At 43.4% G+C, this 24268-nt stretch overlaps 1 protein-coding gene across 1 annotated transcript; it reads left to right on the top strand.

The window, feature by feature from the left end:
• The first annotated feature begins 2327 nt into the window (after positions 1–2327).
• On the top strand, positions 2328–22130 carry LOC106572833 (putative glutamate receptor). Its single transcript, XM_014147356.3, has 10 exons — positions 2328–2609; positions 4994–5071; positions 9565–9596; positions 10567–10746; positions 13939–14165; positions 14940–15037; positions 15535–15752; positions 19663–19882; positions 20666–20913; positions 21483–22130. The coding sequence occupies exons 2-10, from the start codon at positions 5011–5013 to the stop codon at positions 21579–21581; spliced, it is 1383 nt and encodes a 460-aa protein (XP_014002831.3). The 5' UTR covers positions 2328–2609; positions 4994–5010; the 3' UTR covers positions 21582–22130.
• Positions 22131–24268: the final 2138 nt, after the last annotated feature.

Genomic DNA, 24268 nt, shown 5'->3' with positions numbered 1-24268 from the left:
GGTTAGAGCGTTGGGCCTAATCAAATTGTATTTGTCTCGTGCCGAATACAACAGGTGTAGACCTTTACAGTGAAATGCTTACTTAAAACACAAGCCCTTAACCAACAATGCTTTAAGAGTAAGAAAAAAATAAAAGTAACAAATGATTAAAGAGCAGCAGTAAATAACAATATCGGGGCTATATTTCCTCGGGGTACCGGCACAGAGTCAATGTGCGGGGTCACCGGTGTCGTTGCTGGATCGAATCCCTGAGCTGACAATATAAAAATCTGTTCTGCCCCTGAGCAAGGCAGTTAACCCACTGTACCCTGGGCTCCGAAGACGTGGATGCCGGTTATGGCACCTGCCTGGACTGTGTTGACCAACCATCACCTCTCCCAACTTCATTATGAACTGCCTGCCTGCACTGTGTTGACCAACCATCACCTCTCCCTACCTCATTATGAACTTCCTGCCTGGACTGTGTTGACCAACCATCACCTCTCCCTACCTCATTATGAACTGCCTGCCTGGACTGTGTTGACCAACCATCACCTCTCCCTACCTCATTATGAACTGCCTGCCTGGACTGTGTTGACCAACCATCACCTCTCCCTACCTCATTATGAACTTCCTGCCTGGACTGTGTTGACCAACCATCACCTCTCCCAACCTCATTGGCGTAGTTCATCACACTCCCTGAAATGTTCCAGAACAATGACTTGGTCCACAATACATGCCCATGTATTGTGGACCAAGTCATTGTTCTGGAACAACTATATATATTTAAATTAACATCGTCCTTTCTATTACATTTGCGACCCCAAGATTTTGGAAGATAAAATGTTGTCATCACACTTTAACTGAACTACAACTTTTTAAGGCTTAAATCCCTCAAGGCCATCAAAAGGCTTCAAATGACATCCAGGAACTAATGCCTTGCTTGCTAAAGGATGAGAAACGGGTTATGCTACATTCGGCAAAGCACCAGAAGCCTAGTGTTTAGACGGTTAAAGCCTTGTTTATACTTTCGCTCTGCTGACCTGTCACTCAACGGACAACAGTCGACCGTCAACATTTTTTTAGTCTGGCGTTGCCAAGGCAACGGACACCTCTGGTGGAGCTGTTGGCTATAGCCAGGCCGCTTATTTTGTACTGGGAAAGGCTTCACAAAAGACTGCTTCATTAGGATTCCAAGGGCACTTCGACTCCCCTCTTCAAACCGTATTTATCAAGTCGGTTGGCCATGGTTCAATCTGGAGCCCTTTTGAGTCACTACTGAACTGAGGGAATGATAGTGTCACCGGGGCTTGAATGCCTCACACCAAACTCCAGCCCCCCATAACTCCGAGCTCACAACTTTTGGATTTCTGTGGAAAAAATAGAGATGTATGGAATTAAGTAAATAAAGTTTGTAAGACTGAACTCTATATGAATTCACCTTCTGTTGCCAGAGTCCCAGGCGTTCTTTTAAAGTATACAACATGAAAAAGACGAGTTAATTGCCCTGTGTTAATCTATTTAGTTAATTTGAATGGGCTGCTTGGGTAACTAAGTACTTCTCTGATTATTGAATAGTGGAGTAATTCAAGTCTCTTGGATGTTGTCAAGGGGATTAACATGAACTAACCGAACAAGCTAACTCGGCCCAATACCAAAATAAACAGGTTGACCCTTCATTCAGCTCTTTACCAATTAACTTCTAGGACAGAAAAAACAACTTGTTACCTCATCAAGATTTTTTAGATCTGTTATTCTGCACTAACTCTGGCCACTTCCTCAAAATAATTATTCTACAAACAGATATCTCTCCCTCTAGCACTGTTGTTCTGCAAATAACTCCTTTTAGAGTTAGCTTAAAGAATAGGACACTTGTTTTCAGTGACCACATATCTTCCCTCTGGTTCCAACCTCCTGATGATTCCCAAAGGATTCGTCAAGGTCAGAAATCTGCCCCTCATTGCGCCGCTCTTCCCCCCTGATTTCTGGGAACAGTATCTGTTCCCTTGGCTGCCAATAAGGCAGGATGAGAGGGACTCTTGTGTAACCTGACAAAAACAAGCCTTGCCATCTTGATATGCATCACTCTAAGCTGCTAGTGTGCAGCAATCCAAGACTCACAGCCTGTAGTTCCAAATAAGAGAACCAGTCACAGTGGCCTGCTGCTTGGTTAAGTTGTGATCATAGTGTACAGACGGGATTCAGTCTACAGATAATACAAGTACAGTTATTACCGAATTGTTACACATGGACTTAAATAGGGAGATGTTGGGGGCTCTCTTCGGTAACCTGACAACATGCCTATCCATCTGGATTGTTACACATTGACTTAAATAGGGAGATGTTGGGGGCTCTCTCTTATGTAACCTGGCCATCTTGATGTGTAGCACTCTATAAAGCTGCTAAGCTAGCATTTGTACCAAGGGAAGTGAACAAGTGCACACTTTGGGAGAAAGCAGAGATTTATTGGGATGCCACTCGCTGTCGTCCTTCCATGTCCAACCCCTTTATAAATGTGGGTTGTGTGATATCTGCCCCCCTCTCTTTAAAATGCTCCCAACCGGCCCTCTTCATTCACTACTTTGTTTCCATCCTTCCACTTCTCTACCACGTAGGACAGAACATCTAAGGTAAGGAATCCTTGTTGGACTTTTTCCTAGATTATTCAGACAGTACTATTTACTTTTACAGTGAATTTTGATTGGCAGCATCTTATTGCTGTTGTACTTACTAAAAAACATTTAGAAACATTCTCTTCCATGTGTCATCTATTAATAATTATAAACTGGGTGGTTCGAGCGTTGAATGCTGATTGGCTGACAGCCGTGGTATATTCGACCATATACCACGGGGATGACAAAACCATATATTATTTAACTGCTCTCGTGCCTAAGATCAGCCCTTACACGTGGTATATTGACCATATACTACACCTCCTCGTGCCTTATTGTTGAAGTTTATGTGCCGTGAGATGAGGCATGGTCTATTACATTTCCTTTGCATTATGACCCCCAAATTGGAATTTATTGGGAAATTCTGGTGTAGGATGTCCAATGTTTTTATTTGAAATAAAGTTGAATTTGAACCTTGTGACGAACCAGATGTGTTGTAACTACAACCCAATCTCTAGGTGTGTTCTGTCAGTGAGTCCCAATACACAATTTGGAAAGCTTGGTTAGCAAAAAAGCATTTGTTAAAAAGTCCTACATGAAATCCGATTGCTATAACCTGAGCCAATATTACCCTCAATCTGATAAAATAAATATATATACATTTCAGTCAAAAGTCTGGACACCTACTCATTCAAGGGTTTTTATTTTTGCTATTTCCTACATTGTAGAATAATAGTGAAGACATCAACACTAAAATAACACATATGGAATCATGTAGTAACCAAAAAAGTGTTAAATGAAAACATATTTTAGATTCTTTAAAGTAGCCACCCTTTGCCTTGACAGCTTTGCACACTCTTGGCATTCTCTCAACCAGCTTCATGTGGTAGTCACCTGGAATATATTTCAATTAACAGGAGTGCCTTGTTAAAAGTTAATTTGTGGAATTTCTTTCCTTAATGCGTTTGAGCCAATCAGTTGTGTTGTGACAAGATAGAGGTGGTATACAGAAGATAGCCCTATTTGGTAAAAGACCAAGTCCATATTATGGCAAGAACAGCTCAAGTAAGCAAAGCAAAACAACAGTCCAGCTTTACTTTAAGACATGAAGGTCAGTCAATACGGAAAATGTCAAGAACTTTGAAAGTTTCTTCAAGTGCAGTTGCAAAAACCATCAAGCGCTATGATGAAACTGACTCTCATGAGGCCGCCACCGGAAAGGAAGACCCAGACTTACCTCTGCTGCAGAGGATAAGTTCATTAGAGTTAACTGCACCTCAGATTGCAGCCCAAATAAATGCTTCACAGAGTTCAAGTAACAGACACACCTCAACATCAACTGTTCAGAGGAGACTGCGTGAATCAGGCCTTCATGGTCGAATTGCAGCAAAGAAACCACTACTAAAGGACACCAATAAGAAGGAAGAGACTTGCTTGGGCTAAGAAACGCAAGCAATGGACATTAGACCGGTGGAAATCTGTCCTTTCGTCTTAGTCCAAATTTGAGATTTTTGTCTTTGTGAGAAGCAGAGTAGGTGAAAGGATGACCTCCGCATGGGTTGTTCCCACCATGAAGCATGGAGGAGGAGATGTGATGGTGTGGGGGTGCTTTGCTGGTGACACTGTCAGTGATTTATTTAGAATTCCAGGCACACTTAACCAGTTTGGCTTCCACAGCATTCTGCAGCGATCCCATCTGGTTTGCGCTTAGTGGCACTATCATTTGTTTTTCAACAGGCAATGACCCATAACACATCTCCAGGCTGTGTAAGGGCTATTTTATCAAGCAGGGGAGTGATGGAGTGCTGCATTATGAGTAGGACTGCAGAGTGAAGGAAAAGCAGGCAACAAGTGCTCCCCATATGTGGGAACTCCTTCAAGACTTTTGGAAAAGCATTCCTCATGAAGCTGGATGAGAGAATGCCAAGAGTGTGCGAAGTTGTCATCAAGGCAAAGGCTGGCTACTTTGAAGAATCTCAAATATAAAATATCTTTTGATTTGTTTAACACTTTTTTTTTAAAGTTACTACATGATTCCATATGTGTTATTTCATAATTGTGATGTCTTCACAATACTACAATGTAGAAAATAGTACAAATAAAGAAAAACCCTTGAATGAGTAGTTGTGTCCAAATGTTTGACTGGTACTGTATATATTTTACTATGTATAACTCCCATCTGACCTCTGGACATGTATCATTATTATTTCTAGAGGAATTGTCAGTTTGCTTAACTTAGTTTGACACACAGCTTACAATGTTCAAGTTTATATTACACTCGCATATCTTTTGATACAAACTGAAATGAATGAGCTTCTAATCAACAAAATAAATTATGTAAAAATCTATTATACAATTTAACTTTGTCAATGAGATCTGTGTTTTCACCTTTTAATTCTCAGGTTCAGAAGGTGACGACATGAAAGCGTTTACCGGATCGGTTGTGTGTGTGGTGGCACTGCTAGCTGTTTGCACTGCAGGTAAATGTATCACATGGTATACACTGAGTGTACAGAACATTAGGAGCACCTTCCTAATATTGAGTTGCACCCCCATTTGCCATCAGAACAGCCTCAATTCGTCAGGGCATGGACTACAAGGTGTCAAAAGCGTTCCACAGGGCTGCTGGCCCATGTTGACTCAATTGCTTCCCACATCTGTGTCAAGTTGGCTGGATGTCCTTTGGTGGACCATTATTGATACACACGGGAAACTGTTGAGTGTGAAAAACCCAGCAGCGTTGCAGTTCTTGACGCATTCAAACCAAAGGCGCCTGGCACCTACTACAATACCCCGTTCAAAGGCACTTAAATATTTTGTCTTGCCCACTCACCCTCTGAATGGCACACATACACATTCCATGTCTCAATGCTTAAAAATCCTTCCTCAACCTGTCTCCTCCCCTTCATCTACACTGATTTGAAGTGTTTTAGTAAGTGACATCAATAAGGGATCATAGCTTTCACCTGGTCAGTCTGTCATGGAAGGAGCAGGTATTCCTAGGAACAGGTATTCCCTGTAAAGCTGCTATTATTGCCATAAATCCAGGGTCGGGTTGGTAATAATCCTAATGGTGAAGTTAGATCCTATATCTGTGGTTGGGGCCAATTTGTTACGAATTTGTAACACAAATGATATGTCACAAATTCTCATTTGTGGCTAACTTTAGCTTGGTGGTTAACTTTCTAATGTTAGCTAGGTTAGGGTTAAATTTAGGAATTAGGTTAATAAAGAGTTAGGGGAAGGGTTAGCTAACATGCTAAGTAGTTGAAAAGTTGATAAATAGCCTTAACATATCATACTAATTTGAGTGTCCCAGATTTACATTTATTTCTAGTCAATGAGACCAGGCTGAGTCCCTTATTAAAAACAATATCTCCCAGTATCACTTCCTCTGATTCAGAAGGGTTGGGTTAAATGCGGAAGACACATTTCAGTTGAATGCATTGTTGTACAATTTGTACAACAGACTAGGTATCCCCCTTTCCCTGCTACTGTGCAGGGTACTCGTTAACCATTCTACTATAGTGACCCCTAGTGGTCTTATAGTATAAGTAGTCAAGACGCCTCTGAGATATCTTAGGTTATTTATAGACATTTTGGGGGAAAATGTTGAATGAAATGAATACATTTAGAAAACATACTGCTGTGACAGACAATAGCCTCTTCTAGAGCAGTGCAGCTTTAATAGAACCAGCCTTTGAAAGTCCTCCAGCATCCCAGCATGTTTTAGCCTGTGGGAAGGCACCCCAAAATGGTTTGTGTCTCGACATCTGACTCTTCCCATTGACCGAGGCTGGACGGCTGGAACCACGTTCAAAGCACCAGGGTAGCATCAGATCTGGCAGCCAACAATTTCTCACAAGTCATCTGAGAGGATGCCTGCCATGGCCAACAAAAGAGTATAATAAATCAATTGAGCTTGAAGTCAATGGCTCGGGGCAAGCCCGCAAAATGACCGGCCTCTCCGTGGGCTTGTAGGTCAATGCCAGCGGTCTTTTTACAAATTACTGTTGATGCGTGTCAGTGTGTCACTGACACCATATGATACCAAGGGAGTACCCCGACTGCGCCGGCACCTCCGCTTCCCCGCCTCCAACTTTGGCAGGGCTTGTTAGGTCCTGAAGCGGACACGCTGAAATGGCATTGGTCACAGTCAATCGACGGCAAGGAAAACAAGTTTGAGCGCCATGCATAATGTCTAAAAGAGGGAGGGGGATTGGAAAGGGTGACTTTCCCTCTTCTGGTGGAGGGGTTGGAAGGGGGGGTTGGTTCCAGAACATGTATTTAGGGCATAGCAGGGTGGGTAGGACCACACTTTAATCTCACCACAGGGGGTTTGAAACACAGCCCTGTGGTACCCCGTTACTGTCCCCCTGCATTGCCCCCAAAATGGAAGAGAAAGTAATCTCTGACAATGAGAGGACGTTTCTTTTTGTGCTCAGTTTATATTAAAACTACTGTTATAAGTTTGGGGTCACTTATAAGAGTCCTTGTTTTTGAAAGAAAAGCACTTTTTTTGTCCATTAAAACAACATAAAATTGATCAGAAACACAGTGTAGACATTGTTAATGTTGTAAATGACTATTGTAGCTGGTGATGGGGTCAAATTGGGGTCATGATATGGCTGCACCAAATGTTTGATGTATTATAAAAATGTATTATATGTTGTATTAATAGACGGGGAGGGGCTATGGGACCCCTCCTCCTCTACATTTATAGGGTCCTCGACTACAGATTAACTATATATATATATATATATATATTTTTTTTTAATTATTATTTATTTTTTCATTGTTATGTTTTAGAATTGTTCCACAGTCTTTTCTTAAGTCTCTGCCTCTTATAAAGAAATGGAGGTCTGTGAGAAAGCATTTTGAAGATAAACAAAGAGCCCTGCAGGGGAGTAGAAGAGATAAGAGGCTAGTCAGACATACCTCTATTATTCAACTTGGGGGAGTGGACATTTACTGCTGAGGCCTTAGAAAACACTGGAACTATTGTATCTCTTGCAAGTTTGAATAGCTGTGTATGCATGGGCTTGGTCTGAGGAGTAGCAGGTAATGACATATGCAGTGACATCACAGGGGGTTGACTACAAGCATGATAAAAGCAACTTGGACTTTTCCTATGGGGCAGAACTCAGGAGAGACATCAGTTGTATGTGTGATGTTTGATCTTTGACTTCTGTCTACAGCTGTATGTTGATTAAAATTGTTATGATTTATAAGTGCACATTTTGAGTGTTCCTTATTTGTTAAGTAAATAAAACGGAGCACAGAAAAACGGAACCAACACTGGGAATGGCTGATTTAAAAAAATGTTTTTAATTGAATATCTACATATGCATACAGAGGCCCATTATCAGCATCCATCACTCCTGTTTTCCAATGGCACGTTGAGTTAGCTAATCCAAGTTTATAATTTTAAAAGGCTAATTGATCATTAGAAAACTCTTTTGCAATTATGTTAGTACAGCTGAAAACTGTTGTGCTAATTAAAGAAACAATAAAACTGGCCTTTAGACTAGTTGAGTATCTGGAGCATCAGCATTTGTGAGTTCGATTACAGGCTCAAAATGGCCAGAAACAAAGCACTTTCTTCTGAACCTCGTCAGTCTATTCTTGTCCTGAGAAATGAAGGCTATTCCATGCAAGAAATTGCCAAGAAACTGAAGATCTCGTACAACGCTGTGTACTACTCCATTCACAGAACAGCGCAAACTGACTCTAACCAGAATAGAAAGAGGAGTGGGAGGCCCCGGTGCACAACTGAGCAAGAGGACAAGTACATTAGAGTGTCTAGTTTGAGAAACAGACGCCTCACAAGTCCTCAACTGGCAGCTTCATTAAATAGTACCCTCAAAACACCATTCTCAACGTCAACAGTGAAGAGGCTACTCTGGGATGCTGGCCTTCTAGACAGAGTTGCAAAGAAAAAGCCATATCTCACACTGGCCAATAAAAGATTAAGATGGTCAAAAGAACACAGACACTGGACAGAGCAAGATTGGAAAAAAGTGTTATGGACAGACGAATCTAAGTTTGAGGTGTTGAGATCACAAAGAAGAATATTCGTGAGATGCAGAAAAAATGAAAAGATGCTGGAGGAGTGCTTGAGTGCTGTCAAGCATGGTGGAGAAATGTGATGGTCTGGGAGTGCTTTGGTGGTGGTAAAGTGGGAGATTTGTACAGGGTAAAAGGGATCTTGAAGAAGGAAAGCTATCGCTCCATATTGCAACGCCCTGTGGACGGCGCTTAATTGTAGTCAATTTCCTCCTACAACAGGACAATGACCCAAAGCACAGCTCCAAACTATGCAAGAACTATTTAGGGAAGAAGCAGTCAGCTGGTATTCTGTCTATAATGGAGGGCCAGTACAGTCACCGGATCTCAACACTATTGAGCTGTTGTGGGAGCAGCCTGACCGTATGGTACGTAAGAAGTGTCCATCAAGCCAAGCCAGTCCAACTTGTGGGAGGTGCTTCAGGAAGCATGGGGTGAAACCTCAACAAATTGACAACTAGAATGCCAAAGATCTGGAAGGCTGTAATTGCTGATTCTTTGACAAAGCAAAGTTTGAAGGACACAATTATTATTTCAATTAAAAATCATTATTTTTAACCTTGTCAACGTCTTGACTATATTTCATATTCATTTTGCAACTCATTTCATGCACATACATATACAGTACCAGTCAAACGTTTGGACACACCTACACATTCAAGGGTTTCTCATTATTTTTTACAATTTTCTACATTGTAGAATAATAGTGAAGACATCAAAACTATGAAATGACAGATGGAATCATGTAGTAACAAATCAAAATCAATTTTAAAGGTGAGATTCTTCAAGTAGACACCCTTTACCTTGACGACAGCGTTGCACACTCTTGGCATTCTCTCATATATTTACCCAGACACACTGAAGAGCAGTGTGTGGAGATTCTCATGTTTTATTTTTGTCCTTCCAGGGCCCCCGGTGTTATCCGTCACCACTATATTGGTAAGATATTATATATACATCATGCTAATACTTGTCAAAATTAGTTTAATTGAGTACACTTGTTCAAACAACACTGTGGCTGCGTTTACACAAGCAGCCCAATTCCGATGTATTGAAAGATCTGATACCTATTAGTCTTCTTCCCCATAATGTTTAAATAGAAAAAAACACATAGAATCTGATCTTTTGAGTTCCAATTTTATTCCACATTCATATGTGGTTCTCAATGGCAGGAAATTAGTATTGCATCTGTGTGCTATTTCAGAGGATACAGCGGTGTGAATGCGCAAATCTGACATGCGAGTGTAGACAGAATTGGGTTCTCAGGATGGCTGTGTAAAAGCAGCTGATCATATACTGAACAAAAATATAAATGCAACTTGTAAAGTGTTGGGTTCATGAGTTGAAATAAAAGATCCCAGAAATTTTGATAATTTTGATAGGGGACCAGCCAACCGGACAGCTGATGAATCTGAGAAGTATTTCTGTCTGTAATAAAGCCCTTTTGTGGGGAAAAACTAATTCTGATTGGCTGCGCCCTTGCCCCAGTCATGTGAAATCCATGGATTAGGGCCCAATGAATTTATTTAAATTGACTGATTTCCTTATATGAACTGTAACGCAGTAAATTCATTGAAGTTGTTGCATGTTGCGTTCATATTTGACGTCATACACTAGATTCCACCATTTTAGGGAGCCATTCGTGGCCAGTCCCCATGTCGTTATGCTCTCAATATTGTAACATGACAAAACAGTTGATTTACTGGTATACATAGATTTAAATAGAACACTGCCATTCATTCATCAATTAGACTCATTTGAATGTATCCCTGACCAAGATGGCTGCCATTATCAGCATATTCTTGTCTTATGAGGGTCTATGACATAGCCACTCTGCTAATTTTATGTAACTCTATGCTAGTGTGCATGTTTTAAAATATGATCCACTTGTCGGATTCACTCCCACCAGCAAGAACCATACACTATGACCCAAGGGTCTGAGCTGGAGGGGTACTGCATTGACCTGCTAGCGGAGATTGCCAAAAAGTTGGACTTCAAGTACACCGTGCACCTGGTGAAGGATGGAAAATACGGGCAACAGGACGAGAGCGGCAACTGGTTGGGGATGATTGGGGAGGTGGTCCGAGGGGTGAGTGGCCTGGACAGAAGGGTATACGATACGCTGGGGGGATTGGACAGAAGGGTATACGGTACGCTGGGGGGATTGGACAGAAGGGCATACGGTACGCTGGGGGGATTGGACAGAAAGGTATACGGTACGCTGGGGGGATTGGACAGAAGGGTATACGGGACGCTGGGGGATTGGACAGAAGGGTATACGGTACGCTGGGGGGATTGGACAGAAGGGTAGACGGGACGCTGGGGGGATTGGACAGAAGGGTAGACGGGACGCTGGGGGGATTGGACAGAAGGGTAGACGGTACGCTGTGGGGATTGGACCGAAGGGTATACGGTATGCTGGGGGGATTGGACCGAAGGGTAGACGGGACGCTGGGGGATTGGACAGAAGGGTATACGGTACGCTGGGGGGATTGGACAGAAGGTGGTATACGGTACGCTGGGGGGATTGGACAGAAGGTGGTATACGGTACACTGGGGGGATTGGACAGAAGGGTATACGGTACGCTGGGGGGATTGGACAGAAGGCTATACGGTACGCTGGGGGGATTGGACAGAAGGGTAGACGGGACGCTGGGGGGATTGGACAGAAGGGTATACGGTACACTGGGGGATTGGACAGAAGGTGGTATACGGGATGCTGGGGATATTGGACAGAAGGTGGTATACGGGATGCTGGGGGGTTGGACAGAAGGTGGTATACGGTACACTGGGGGATTGGACAGAAGGGTATATGGTACGCTGGGGGGATTGGACAGAAGGGTATACGGTACACTGGGGGATTGGACAGAAGGGTATACGGTACGCTGGGGGGATTGGACAGAAGGGTATACGGTACGCTGGGGGGATTGGACAGAAGGGTATACGGTATGCTGGGGGGATTGGACCGAAGGGTAGACGGGACGCTGGGGGATTGGACAGAAGGGTATACGGTACGCTGGGGGGATTGGACAGAAGGTGGTATACGGTACGCTGGGGGGATTGGACAGAAGGTGGTATACGGTACACTGGGGGGATTGGACAGAAGGGTATACGGTACGCTGGGGGGATTGGACAGAAGGGTATACGGTACACTGGGGGGATTGGACAGAAGGGTATACGGTACACTGGGGGGATTGGACAGAAGGGTATACGGTACGCTGGGGGGATTGGACAGAAGGGTATACGGTACACTGGGGGATTGGACAGAAGGTGGTATACGGTACACTGGGGGATTGGACAGAAGGGTAGACGGGACGCTGGGGGGATTGGACAGAAGGTGGTATACGGTACACTGGGGGGATTGGACAGAAGGGTATACGGTACGCTGGGGGGATTGGACAGAAGGGTATACGGTACGCTGGGGCGATTGGACAGAAGGGTATACGGTACGCTGGGGGGATTGGACAGAAGGGTATACTGTACGCTGGGGGGATTGGACAGAAGGGTAGACGGGACGCTGGGGGGATTGGACAGAAGGGTATACGGTACACTGGGGGATTGGACAGAAGGTGGTATACGGGATGCTGGGGAATTGGACAGAAGGTGGTATACGGGATGCTGGAGGATTGGACAGAAGGTGGTATACGGTACACTGGGGGATTGGACAGAAGGGTATACGGTACGCTGGGGGGATTGGACAGAAGGGTATACGGTACACTGGGGGATTGGACAGAAGGGTATACGGTACGCTGGGGGGATTGGACAGAAGGGTATACGGTACGCTGGGGGGATTGGTCAGAAGGGTATACGGTACGCTGGGGGATTGGACAGAAGGGTATACGGTACGCTGGGGGATTGGACAGAAGGGTATACGGTACGCTGGGGGGATTGGACAGAAGGTAGTATACGGTATGCTGGGGGATTGGACAGAAGGTGGTATACGGTACGCTGGGGGATTGGACAGAAGGGTATACGGTACGCTGGGGGAATTGGACAGAAGGTGGTATACGGTACGCTGGGGGATTGGACAGAAGGGTATACGGTACGCTGGGGGGATTGGACAGAAGGTGGTATACGGTACGCTGGGGGGATTGGTCAGAAGGGTATACGGTACGCTGGGGGATTGGACAGAAGGGTATACGGTACGCTGGGGGATTGGACAGAAGGGTATACGGTACGCTGGGGGGATTGGACAGAAGGTGGTATACGGTATGCTGGGGGATTGGACAGAAGGTGGTATACGGTACGCTGGGGGATTGGACAGAAGGGTATACGGTACGCTGGGGGGATTGGACAGAAGGTGGTATACGGTACGCTGGGGGATTGGACAGAAGGGTATACGGTACGCTGGGGGGGATTGGACAGAAGGTGGTATACGGTACGCTGGGGGATTGGACAGAAGGTGGTATACGGTACGCTGGGGGATTGGACAGAAGGTGGTATACGGTACGCTGGGGGATTGGACAGAAGGTGGTATACGGTACGCTGGGGGATTGGACAGAATGTGGTATACGGGATGCTGGGGGATTGGACAGAAGGGTATACGGTACACTGGGGGATTGGACAGAATGTGGTATACGGGATGCTGGGGGATTGGTTGCATCATTCAGACTTTATTTGTAATTTTTTTTATTTGACCTGGGGGTTAACTGCCTTGTTCAGGGGCAGAACGACATATTTTTACCTTGTCAGCTCAGTGATTTGATCTTGCAACCTTTCGGTTACTAGTCCAACGCTCTAAGCACTAGGCTACCTGCCGCCCCTACACTCTAACCACTAGGCTACCTGACCCCCCTACACTCTAACCACTAGGCTACCTGCCGCCCCGACACTCTAACCTCTAGGTTACCTGCCGCCCCTACACTCTAACCACTAGGCTACCTGCCGCCCCTACACTCTAACCACTAGGCCACCTGCCGCCCCTACACTCTAACCACTAGGCTACCTGTCGCCACTACACTCTAACCACTAGGCTACCTGCCTCCCCCCTCTAACCACAAGGCTACCTGCCGCCCCTACACTCTAACCACTAGGCTACCTGCCGCCCCTACACTCTAACCACTAGGCTACCTGCCGCCCCTACACTCTAACCACTAGGCTACCTGTCGCCCCTGACGATATACAGTACTCATTCACACTGTGTCACTACTCCTGTTTGTTTTGAACCTACTCCTGTGTGTGTGTGTGTGTGTGTGTGTGTGTGTGTGTGTGTGTGTGTGTGTGTGTGCGTGTGCGTGCGTGCGTGCGTGCGTGCGTGCTCTTGTCTCCTCCTGTCTCTCAGGAGGCCGAACTGGCGGTTGCCTCTCTGACCCTCACAGCGACCAGGGAGCAGGGGGTGGAGATGAGCACTCCCTTCATGCAGACGGGCATTGGTTTCATCCTGAGCAGGGACCTGGGCTCTGAGGAGAGCCACTCCCTCAGCTTCCTCTTCCCCTTCTCAACCGAAATGTGGGTGGGCATCCTCCTGGCCTTCCTGGTGACCGGCCTCTGCATATATCTGGTGGCTAGGTAAGCTAAAATAATCATCTCCGGCCTTATTTTTTAAATGTTTTTATTTTACCTTTATTTATACAGGTTTTTCTCATTGAGATAACATCTCTTTTCCAAGAGAGACCTGGTCCAATAGCAGCAGGGGGAACAACGTTTCAGACAAAACAACTTACATACATTAATGCAACATTAAACAAAACTATAAACACACATACAGTACAACAATTACATATTACGTTAAAAAACACAAAAGTCTTGACTTAAAAAACAGCTGTCCAAAAGACAACTACACTCTTCTATGATGTATACATCGATCAAGTGTTTAAACTCCACCAACAAAACTAGATCATCAAATCGGGCCTCTGCATTTATTTGGTGATCAGGTGAAAAATCATTATCTCCTTGGCCCCATTCCAAATCAAACCCCTAGCTAGCTATCCACACTAGGCACTTCGGGGGGAATCCTAACTTCCACTTAAATCGAATTTAACTTAGTCATTCTTTGAAGTCAATGAGATTAAATGAGAATTTGACTTGCATATAAATAGAAGTTAGGATTCATCCCTTGCATAAAAATATGTCAACATAGAAATGATGCGTAATGCCATGGAACATATAAGCTACGTCCATCAAGTATACAAACCATAGCGTGGGAGATTGTAGTTAAAAGTATGTCAACGGAAGTAGAAACTGCACTGCTAATTCATTCTTTGTAAGAATGTGGTTTGGCCGCTGTCCAGAAAATGAAGAAGATAGATCTCAATGCTCCCTTTGTTTTTCTGCTCACCCCAGGATAAGCCCCTGTGAGTGGGCAGACCCCGAGACAGACGAACACAGCTTCACTCTCCTACACAGCTTCTGGTACATCACTGGAGCCCTGACCCTGCAAGGTAACGCAGCTATGAGTCAAATCGCACCCGGAGTCAAACCGCTGCTTCCAAGTCACATGTAAAAGGGAGCCATGCCTTTTTGGATAAGGGAGTCTAGACAGGGGTTTCTGTTCCTACTATGAAGACTAGAAGAGTCTAGAACACCATAGAATCTGCTTTACTGTGGGTACACTAAATATGTCCGCCAGTCTGGACAGGGGTTTATGTTCCTGCTATGTAGACAAGGATTGTCTCAACGCAGCAGGTGTTATTACTCTTACATGCATGAGAAATCTATATAATCTTTAAGTTATTTAAAAAAATATTTTTCTACATTGCTCAGTTTAAGAGAAAACTAAGACGGATAAGGAAGACATGAAAGTTTGCACCCTTTCTAGTGTAGTCCAGATGAAAGCAATGGAGTGAGAAAAGTTCCCTATATGTTTTCCGTCCCATTTCTATGTTACAGTCATATAATTAAATGAAACATAATGTATGTTTGTGTTTTGCATTCTCAGGTGCTGGCCCACACCCTAAAGGCCTGTCTGGTCGCGTTGTCAGCGCCGTCTGGTGGGTGTTCGCAGTGGTGCTCCTGGCCTTCTACTTCAGCAACTTTAACGCCATGCTTCGCTCGGATTCCAAACACGTCTCGGTGAATAACTTCGAGGAGCTGGCCAAACAGGACGTGATCGACTACGGAACAGTCGAAGGGGGATCCACGTTCAACTTCTTCAAAGTATGTGTTGCTTTAAAAAGAAAAAGAAACCACACATTTATTCCTTAGTAAACGTCAATGTAGTATGGAGCCAGATACCTGCCAAAAGGTTGAACGTACGTATTGTTAGGATCGTAAGAAAATCCATAAGTGTTAAGATCGTAAGAAAATCCATATGTAAAGTGTTAAGATCGTAAGAAAAGCCATGCGTGAAACGCAAACATGAAATTTCATCTGTGAACATAAAAAACACCATGTTGTGATTATGGACCAAGATTTTAGGCTTGAACAAATGTTGTGTAGCAATTCTGACGTACAATAATACCTTTCAGAGTTTTGACAGTTTCATCTCACCAACAAAAAAAACGTACACCAAACGGCCTATGAGGAGTGCTACCTGAACAAGAATAACACAGTATTAAAAAGCCAGGGAAACCAGAAATAGGTATCCTGCACATTTTCAAGTTAAGTCTCCATTCTTTAATACTCCTCAGTTGAGTTTACTTCACATTTAGGTAACTAACGTCATGAATTTATTTGCCAGAGCAGGTCTAGATAACACTACCGGTAGTATGCCTATAACAGTGAAGTTTCAGTATGCTAGGTGTCTCTCTACAGCATGGACAAATCTCTGGGTGACGTGGACATCCCCTGCATGCACCTTATCAACATATGACTAATTCAATATGGTACCATCCCATTCTCTGGGCTCTGTCTGAAATCATAACCAGTAGTATCTACCAGAATAATGAATCATAACCAGTAGTATCTACCAGAATAATGAATCATAACCAGTAGTATCTACCAGAATAATGAATCATAACCAGTAGTATCTACCAGAATAATGAATCATAACCAGTAGTATCTACCAGGAATAATGAATCATAACCAGTAGTATCTACCAGGAATAATGAAGCAGAACCAGTAGTATCTACCAGGAATAATGAAGCAGAACCAGTAGTATCTACCAGGAATAATGAAGCAGAACCAGTAGTATCTACCAGGAATAATGAAGCAGAACCAGTAGTATCTACCAGGAATAATGACTCATAATGAGTAGTATCTACCAGTAATAATGATTCATAATGAGTAGTATCTACCAGGAATAATGATTCATAATGAGTAGTATCTACCAGGAATAATGAAGCATAACCAGTAGTATCTACCAGAATAATGAATCATAACCAGTAGTATCTACCAGGAATAATGAATCATAACCAGTAGTATCTACCAGGAATAATGAAGCAGAACCAGTAGTATCTACCAGGAATAATGAAGCAGAACCAGTAGTATCTACCAGGAATAATGAAGCAGAACCAGTAGTATCTACCAGGAATAATGACTCATAATGAGTAGTATCTACCAGGAATAATGATTCATAATGAGTAGTATCTACCAGGAATAATGATTCATAACGAGTAGTATCTACCAGGAATAATGAAGCAGAACCAGTAGTATCTACCAGGAATAATGAAGCAGAACCAGTAGTATCTACCAGGAATAATGAAGCAGAACCAGTAGTATCTACCAGGAATAATGACTCATAATGAGTAGTATCTACCAGTAATAATGATTCATAATGAGTAGTATCTACCAGGAATAATGATTCATAATGAGTAGTATCTACCAGGAATAATGAAGCATAACCAGTAGTATCTACCAGGAATAATGAATCATAACCAGTAGTATCTACCAGGAATAATGAAGCATAACCAGTAGTATCTGTTTTTGCCGTCACTCTAAATCTTGCCAAAGCATATTCAGTAGGGGGGGTTAATATGAATTTTAAACAATATGACTTGATTTATATGAGACTTTGAAATGAACAAGGGAGAGGATAAACGTTGGCTGAGTCTGGCATAAGCTAATTCCCACACTTTACAATAACTCTGTTGCAGTGGTCTTAGGTAGTCTCCGTATAGGCTCTTCCCTCCATCACGACACCATTGCCCAGTTGAAGAGCTTGTGATCTCCATGCAGCACCACGGCACCATGCGTCTTCGCAAAAGCACCCCTCAGCCTCAGAAGATGCCCTTATGGAGGCATGCAGCCATAGTCATTATACCGTAATGTAGGACTATTTGCCTTCTAGACAAAGTGCAGAGCATGCAACTCATCATTCCAAGATATTTGAACATCTAATTAATCTTTCGTTCAGCCAGTCAGTATGTCATCCGTTCAGCCAGGCAGTATGTCATCCGTTCAGCCAGGCAGTATGTCATCCGTTCAGCCAGTCAGTATGTCAACCGTTCAGCCAGTCAGTATGTCATCCGTTCAGCCAGTCAGTATGTCATCCGTTCAGCCAGACAGTATGTCATCCGTTCAGCCAGTCAGTATGTCATCCGTTCAGCCAGTCAGTATGTCATCCGTTCAGCCAGTCAGTATGTCAGTATGTCATCCATTCAGTCGTTTGTCTGAGTTGCAATAGGAACTAAATCAAAGAGATTAGAACAGTCTTATCCATTAGTTTATTGAAATCCTTGTGTGTAATGATCTAAATTATCCATAGTTCTTAGCCTATCACTTTAATAATAAAATGTTTAATTTAGGCCTATCCCAAAAAAAATTAAAATAAGCCTTCAGCTTGTAGGGATTGCAATTAAGGCTATCATGTAGGGGGTAATGGTGTCTTGTGGAATAATTTTAGCACTCTGTGTTTAATAACAGTTTGTATTATAGGGCTCCCCTTAAAAAGAGACCCTATCTCACAAGCCTCTAAATACATTGTAAACAAAATAGTTGAAGAAGCACATGCAGAGGCTGATTTATGGAAAGATCTGGCAATAAGAATAGGCTATAGATCATCTTGACCATTTAGGACCCCTTGGCTATTTTACTCAGGACAGGTTATAGCCAAGACTTAATCAATATATTGTTTTCTCTCATTTATTGATATGGATATAGCCTCTGCGTTATGGGATTGTGCAACGCAAATGGATATAGCAAGTCTACATGCAGAGTGGAATTCACTAAAACAACAGTCAAAATGCCTAATATAAGACCTACAATCCATGCTCCTAAATACTGGAAACAGTGTGATTCATTAGGTTACATGAGCACCACAGTAGCCCCACACTGCTATAAAAATAAATTATGCAATTATTTGGCCGTTAAATAACACAAGCAGCATGGCATATTTAGATTGCGGAATAGGCCTAGCCTTAATCAAATTTACTTTCTATTTTGCAGCTCAGGCGGATATTCTAGACTCTTCTGTGTCTTTATCATTCTCACACAAGTAATTTGCTGAAGGCCTAAGCCTACACTACGTCATCTACTAGTATAACGTCGTTATTGAATGCAGTTCTAAAATAAGCTCTAGACTTTTATTTTGGAAATTAAACTGGAAGCTGCAAAGCAACTCTAACATCTGGGCTAGAGTTGATTGATTGACTAGCTAACTTTGACTAGCTACATTCAGTTCATGTCCTTTAGTTGGTTGATTGACTAGCTAACTTCGACTAGCTATGTTCGGTTCATGTCCTTTGCAGATGCCACATTACTGACAAATGTTTGTACGCATAAAAAAGATTTGTAACCAAGTAAAGGGAGACAGAAAGTAAGAATTGAACGTGTAAATGTTAATTCATAGTCGTAACATATGTACGTTTCCAGATCTATTTGAATGTTTACGTTTCATGTTTAACGCATGGCTTTTCTTACAATCCTAACAGTTTACATATGGATTTTCTTACGATTCTAACGATACATATGTTCAACCTTTTGGCAGGTATCTGGCTCCGTAATGGAAGTCAATAAATGTATTTTCTTATCTGTACCTGTTCATAGTTCTGTACGTTCCCTTCCATGGTGTGTTTCCTGATGAAAGTGTACACCTTGAACTAGAACGGCTTATGTCTCAACAACATCAGCCTAAATCAATCTTATCAATTTTGCATTTCTACGGTTCCCATTTCGCTCACATTTCCAGAACTCCAACAACCCCACCTACCGACGCATCTACCAGCATATGGAGAGGAAGAAGAGTTGTGTGGCTTCAGTGGAAGAGGGCAATCGACGCACCCAGGAAGGCAACTACGCCTTTATTGGAGAGGCAGCGTCTCTGGACCTGGCTGTGGCTCGGTACTGCAACCTGATCCGCAGCAGCGAAGTCATCGCCATGAGAGGGTACAGCATTGCAGCACCCCTAGGTGAGCCGCTAGCAGCTGGTTCCACGGTACCCCTAGGTGAGCCGCTAGCAGCTGGGTCTACGGTACCCCCTAGGTGAGCCGCTAGCAGCTGGGTCTACGGTACACCTAGGTGAGCCGCTAGCAGCTGGGTCTACGGTACCCCTAGGTGAGCCGCTAGCAGCTGGGTCCACGGTACCCCATTGTGTGCCCCTAGCAGCTGGGTCCACGGTACCTCTAGGTGAGCCCCTAGCAGCTGGGTCCACGGTACCCCTAGGTGAGCCCCTAGCAGCTGGGTCCACGGTACCCCTAGGTGAGCCCCTAGCAGCTGGGTCTACGGTACCCCCTAGGTGAGCCCCTAGCAGCTGGGTCCACGGTACCCCCCCATAGATGGGCATGATAAATGGAACGCTGTCCTGTCAATAAAGGAACATTGGGAATGTTGTCTTTGTGTTTTTATGGGTGGTCTGCTGTGGTGGTGAGTATTTGAAGTGTGATTCATTACTTGATACACACACACACATACACACACTGACCCCCTTCTCTCTCACATAAAATACTCACACACTAACTCCTTGCTCTCCCACCCTCCTCCGCGTATCTCTCTCTCCTCCCCGTATTTCTCTCTCCCACCCTCCCCCCGTATCTCTCCCACCCTCCTCCCTGTATCTCTTTCCCACCCTCCTCCCGTCTCTCTCCCTCCCTCCCACCCTCCTCCCCGTCTCTTTCCCTCCCACCCTCCTTCCCGTCTCTCTCCCTCCCACCTCCATCCCTCTCCCCCTCCTCCATCCCACTCTCTCCTGTCAGGCTTTCCAATGATGAAGAACATAACGGTGGCCATACTGCAACTGAGTGAGTCTGGGGAGTTGGCCTTCCTGCAGAGTAAGTGGTGGGCCAGCAGCTGCTTGCCAAAGGGGGGCCAAGCCCCACATACCCTCCAGCCCCACCTCCTGAGGGGCCTCTTCCTGCTCCTGGCCCTGGGGTTGGGCCTGGGACTCCTCATGGCCCTCCTGGAGCTTGCCTCCAAGGCCCGCAGTCAAGCCAAGGACCAGAAGGTAAGGGGACATGAGGAGCGGATAAAGAATGGACCTTTTAAAAATATGTTCTGTTTATTGCGATTTTCAAATCTACGCATGAATATTGAAAGCCAATACAATAATTTTCCTCCAACAATTCCTCTTACTCATCACACCTTTTTCCTCTCCTATCCTCCCCTCTCTCTCCTCTCTCCTTATATCCTCTCCTATCCTCCCCTCTCTGTCATCTCTCCTTCTATCCTCCTCCCCTCTCTTCTCCCCTCTCTCCTTCTATCCTCCTCCCCTCTTTTCTCCCCTCTCCTATCCTCCCCTCTCTTCTCACCTCTCTCCCCTCTCTCCTTCTATCCTCCTCCCCTCTCTTCTCCCCTCTCCTATCCTCCCCTCTCTCTCCTTCTATCCTCCCCTCTCTCTCCTTCTATCCTCCCCTCTCTCCTCTCTCCCCTCTCTCCTTCTATCCTCCTCCCCTCTCTTTTCACCTCGCTCTCCTCTCTCCCCTCTCTCCTTCTATCCTCCTCCCCTCTCTCTCCTCTCCTTTCCCCTCTCTTCTTTCCTCCCCCTCTCTCTCCTCTCCCCTCTTCTCCCCACAGAAATCCTGCTGCTCAGTGTTGTTGGGAGAACTGAGTCAGCGCTTGGGATTGCGTAGGACAACTGCAGACACAGAGACGTCAGAGAAGAGCAAAGCGTAAGGGATGCGTTTCACTGGCTGGTTCCTAACAACACCATAGAGTTGGATATGCAAATAAGACCGTGTAAATCCGGTCGTGTCCTTGAGAGCAGCAGTATCTTCCCTATCACAGTGTATCTACAGCTATATGTTCTGTTTCATAACGTACCACAAAGCTATCAAGTTCCCTACGTGTAAATACAAAGGCTTGTTAGAATATATTCTTACTAGAGTTGATTCCACTATAGATTCCACTCTGAAAAGGTATTATTAAGCCACTAAAGAAAACAGCAACAATAGCATTTCCTGTCCTCAGACGACATGGGCCACTGCATAAATTAACTAACAGTGATTAAATATTAAGTTGATACAGGCTTTTCAACTAACCTCCAGATGAATATGCAAGCGTATGTTATTGTAGGCCTATTTGTTGTTGTTGATATGAACAGCTTTTTTGTTGTTGTACTGCCAAAATATGTTGTACTAAATCACATCTGATTGGCTTTTAAGTTGTTTCATTAACTGTTCTGTGTAATGTTTAACTGTCTACCAAATAAATCCCTAGACATGATTTTAAGATGTTGGTTGTCACATGATTTCACACCTAACCTCTCTCTCAAAACTATTTGGATGGATAGAAAGCAAAGACAAAATGGTATGGATTGATAGGCCTACATTTCTTCTATGTTGCTTCTGGAAGGAAGGGGGAATGAACATGCACTTTAGGTTTCATACCGTTTTTTTTCTTCTTCTATGAATATTGCCGCTTCAGTAGTGTTTTCTAAAAGATGTTTCACGACCACTCTGGAGGGACGCCGGTGTTGTGCCGACAAGCTCCCCCCTGCCAGAATCCCCCCCCCCCCCTTCGCATGAATGCATACGCACTCAATTCTTCATTGCTGCGACTTGTTTGCTAGTTGGAATTTTTTGATCACGTTAGGCTGCATTTAATTTTTTTATTTTTATATCGGTTTGATCGTAGTGGAGGCAGCAGTTTTCGGTTTGGCTATTTGTTTCAAGTGTATTAGTCTATAATTAAATCTCTTTTCCAAAATGTGGCATCTCTGATTCCACTAGTAGTTGTTCTGAAATGTTTATTGCTTGCCTACATTTTACTCCCTCCTCTATGTTTAATATAACACACATACATTCATTATTAATTTCAGTTGCCTATCCTGACGTGAAGTTTGTTCTATAGAAAGTAATTGACTCTGATGTGTGCCTCAGAAAGTATTTGACTCTAGCCACAAAATTATGGAAATTAGAAAGGGGGAGGATTTCGGCAAGGCTATTTTCTTGCCTGCCCAAATTCTCTGCAAGGCCTGGCACACTTCAGAATCATTTTGGTAGCTCAGGTTGACCAGTAGTGTGTGCCACAGAAAGAATTAGAGTACAAAGAAACAAACTTTTATATTAGGAACGTTTTGTAATGTTTAAGAAAATAATGATAATACATAAATATTGTCACACTAACACAAAAACATCACAGAAAGTTAATTTTGTTAAACATTAAATAAGAAATACATGTTGATCTTTGCATAATAAGATATAAAATTACAATAAATCAAATATAAAAAGACAATAAATAACATAAACAAATATTGGAAAGCTGCAACAGCTCGACTGAACATTTTGTTAACTTTTTATGGAAAGTTTTCCAGGTGATACCGTTGCCTGGAACTCAAGCCTAACCTAGTCCTGACAGGCAGCGCAGACATAATCCTCCAATGATGGGATGGGTTTCATACAGGACTGGTGGAACCATCGTGGGCAGCGGTCACAACCAATCTGAAATGTATGATTAAAAATGTTAATATATTAAAAACATTAAATACATTTTCTTGAATTACAATTATTTCATTATCAGACAAAGCTGATGATTCTACCTCTAGAAATATTACTGCTCATACAAATTTGTGCTCCTAAAAATGTGCCTTTTAGAAGTGAACAAGCAATTACCCAGTTAGTGTCTTCCTCATTATTGTCCACCTCCCCACCGAAGTGGCACAGTTAGCTCAGGTCATCTAGCAAAACATAATGTCAAGTAGTCTATATATCAATACATGTCTTTTTCTGAGCAAACAGGGAACAGGGGAATAGTATAGGTTTCTTGTAACACAATTATTTAAATACATGTGTTTTAGTGGCCGTCTAGTCAGAAGTTGGATCAAAGATAACCTTAAAATCCATATAAATGCTTTTTTTTTTATCTACAATTATATTAAATTAGAAATTGAACATACCAGTGTTTTGGAGGAGAGTGACTGCTATTTCTTCCCTCATAATGTTAACATCTTTGTATTTGAAAAGACAATCGACTCCTCCTTCAGAACACATTCAGCAAACTGGGGGAAAAATTTGATGGGCATTTCAGTTTTCCCCAACAAAATGATGTTACACTTAAGATTATAATCACAAGTATACAACGACACAGCTATAACATCTCTGGGACATCTGGGACGCTAGCGTCCCACCCGCGGTACACGCTATCAACAGGACATGTGTCAGTAAAACCCAAAACGCAGCTAAATGAAGCACTAACCTTTGACGATCTTCATCAGATGACACTCCTAGGACATTATGTTACACAATACATGTATGTTTTGTTCGATAAAGTTCATATTTATATCCAAAAACAGCATTTTACATTGGCGCATGATGTTCAGAAAATGTATTCCCACCAAAACTGCCAGTGAATGTGCACATCAA

The sequence above is a fragment of the Salmo salar genome, chromosome 15 (assembly GCF_965601325.2).
Source record: "Salmo salar chromosome 15, fSalSal1, whole genome shotgun sequence".
Lineage (NCBI taxonomy): Eukaryota > Metazoa > Chordata > Actinopteri > Salmoniformes > Salmonidae > Salmo > Salmo salar.
Note: the sequence above shows the minus strand (reverse complement) of the source record. Positions and strands in the feature narration are given on the sequence as shown.

Coding starts and splice junctions, on each gene's coding strand:
- LOC106572833 (XM_014147356.3), top strand. CDS start 5,011: ATGAAAGCGTTTACCGGATCGGTTGTGTGTGTGGTGGCACTGCTAGCT. Junction 5,072..9,564: donor GCTAGCTGTTTGCACTGCAG/GTAAATGTATCA, acceptor TTGTCCTTCCAG/GGCCCCCGGTGTTATCCGTC. Junction 14,166..14,939: donor TGCATATATCTGGTGGCTAG/GTAAGCTAAAAT, acceptor TGCTCACCCCAG/GATAAGCCCCTGTGAGTGGG.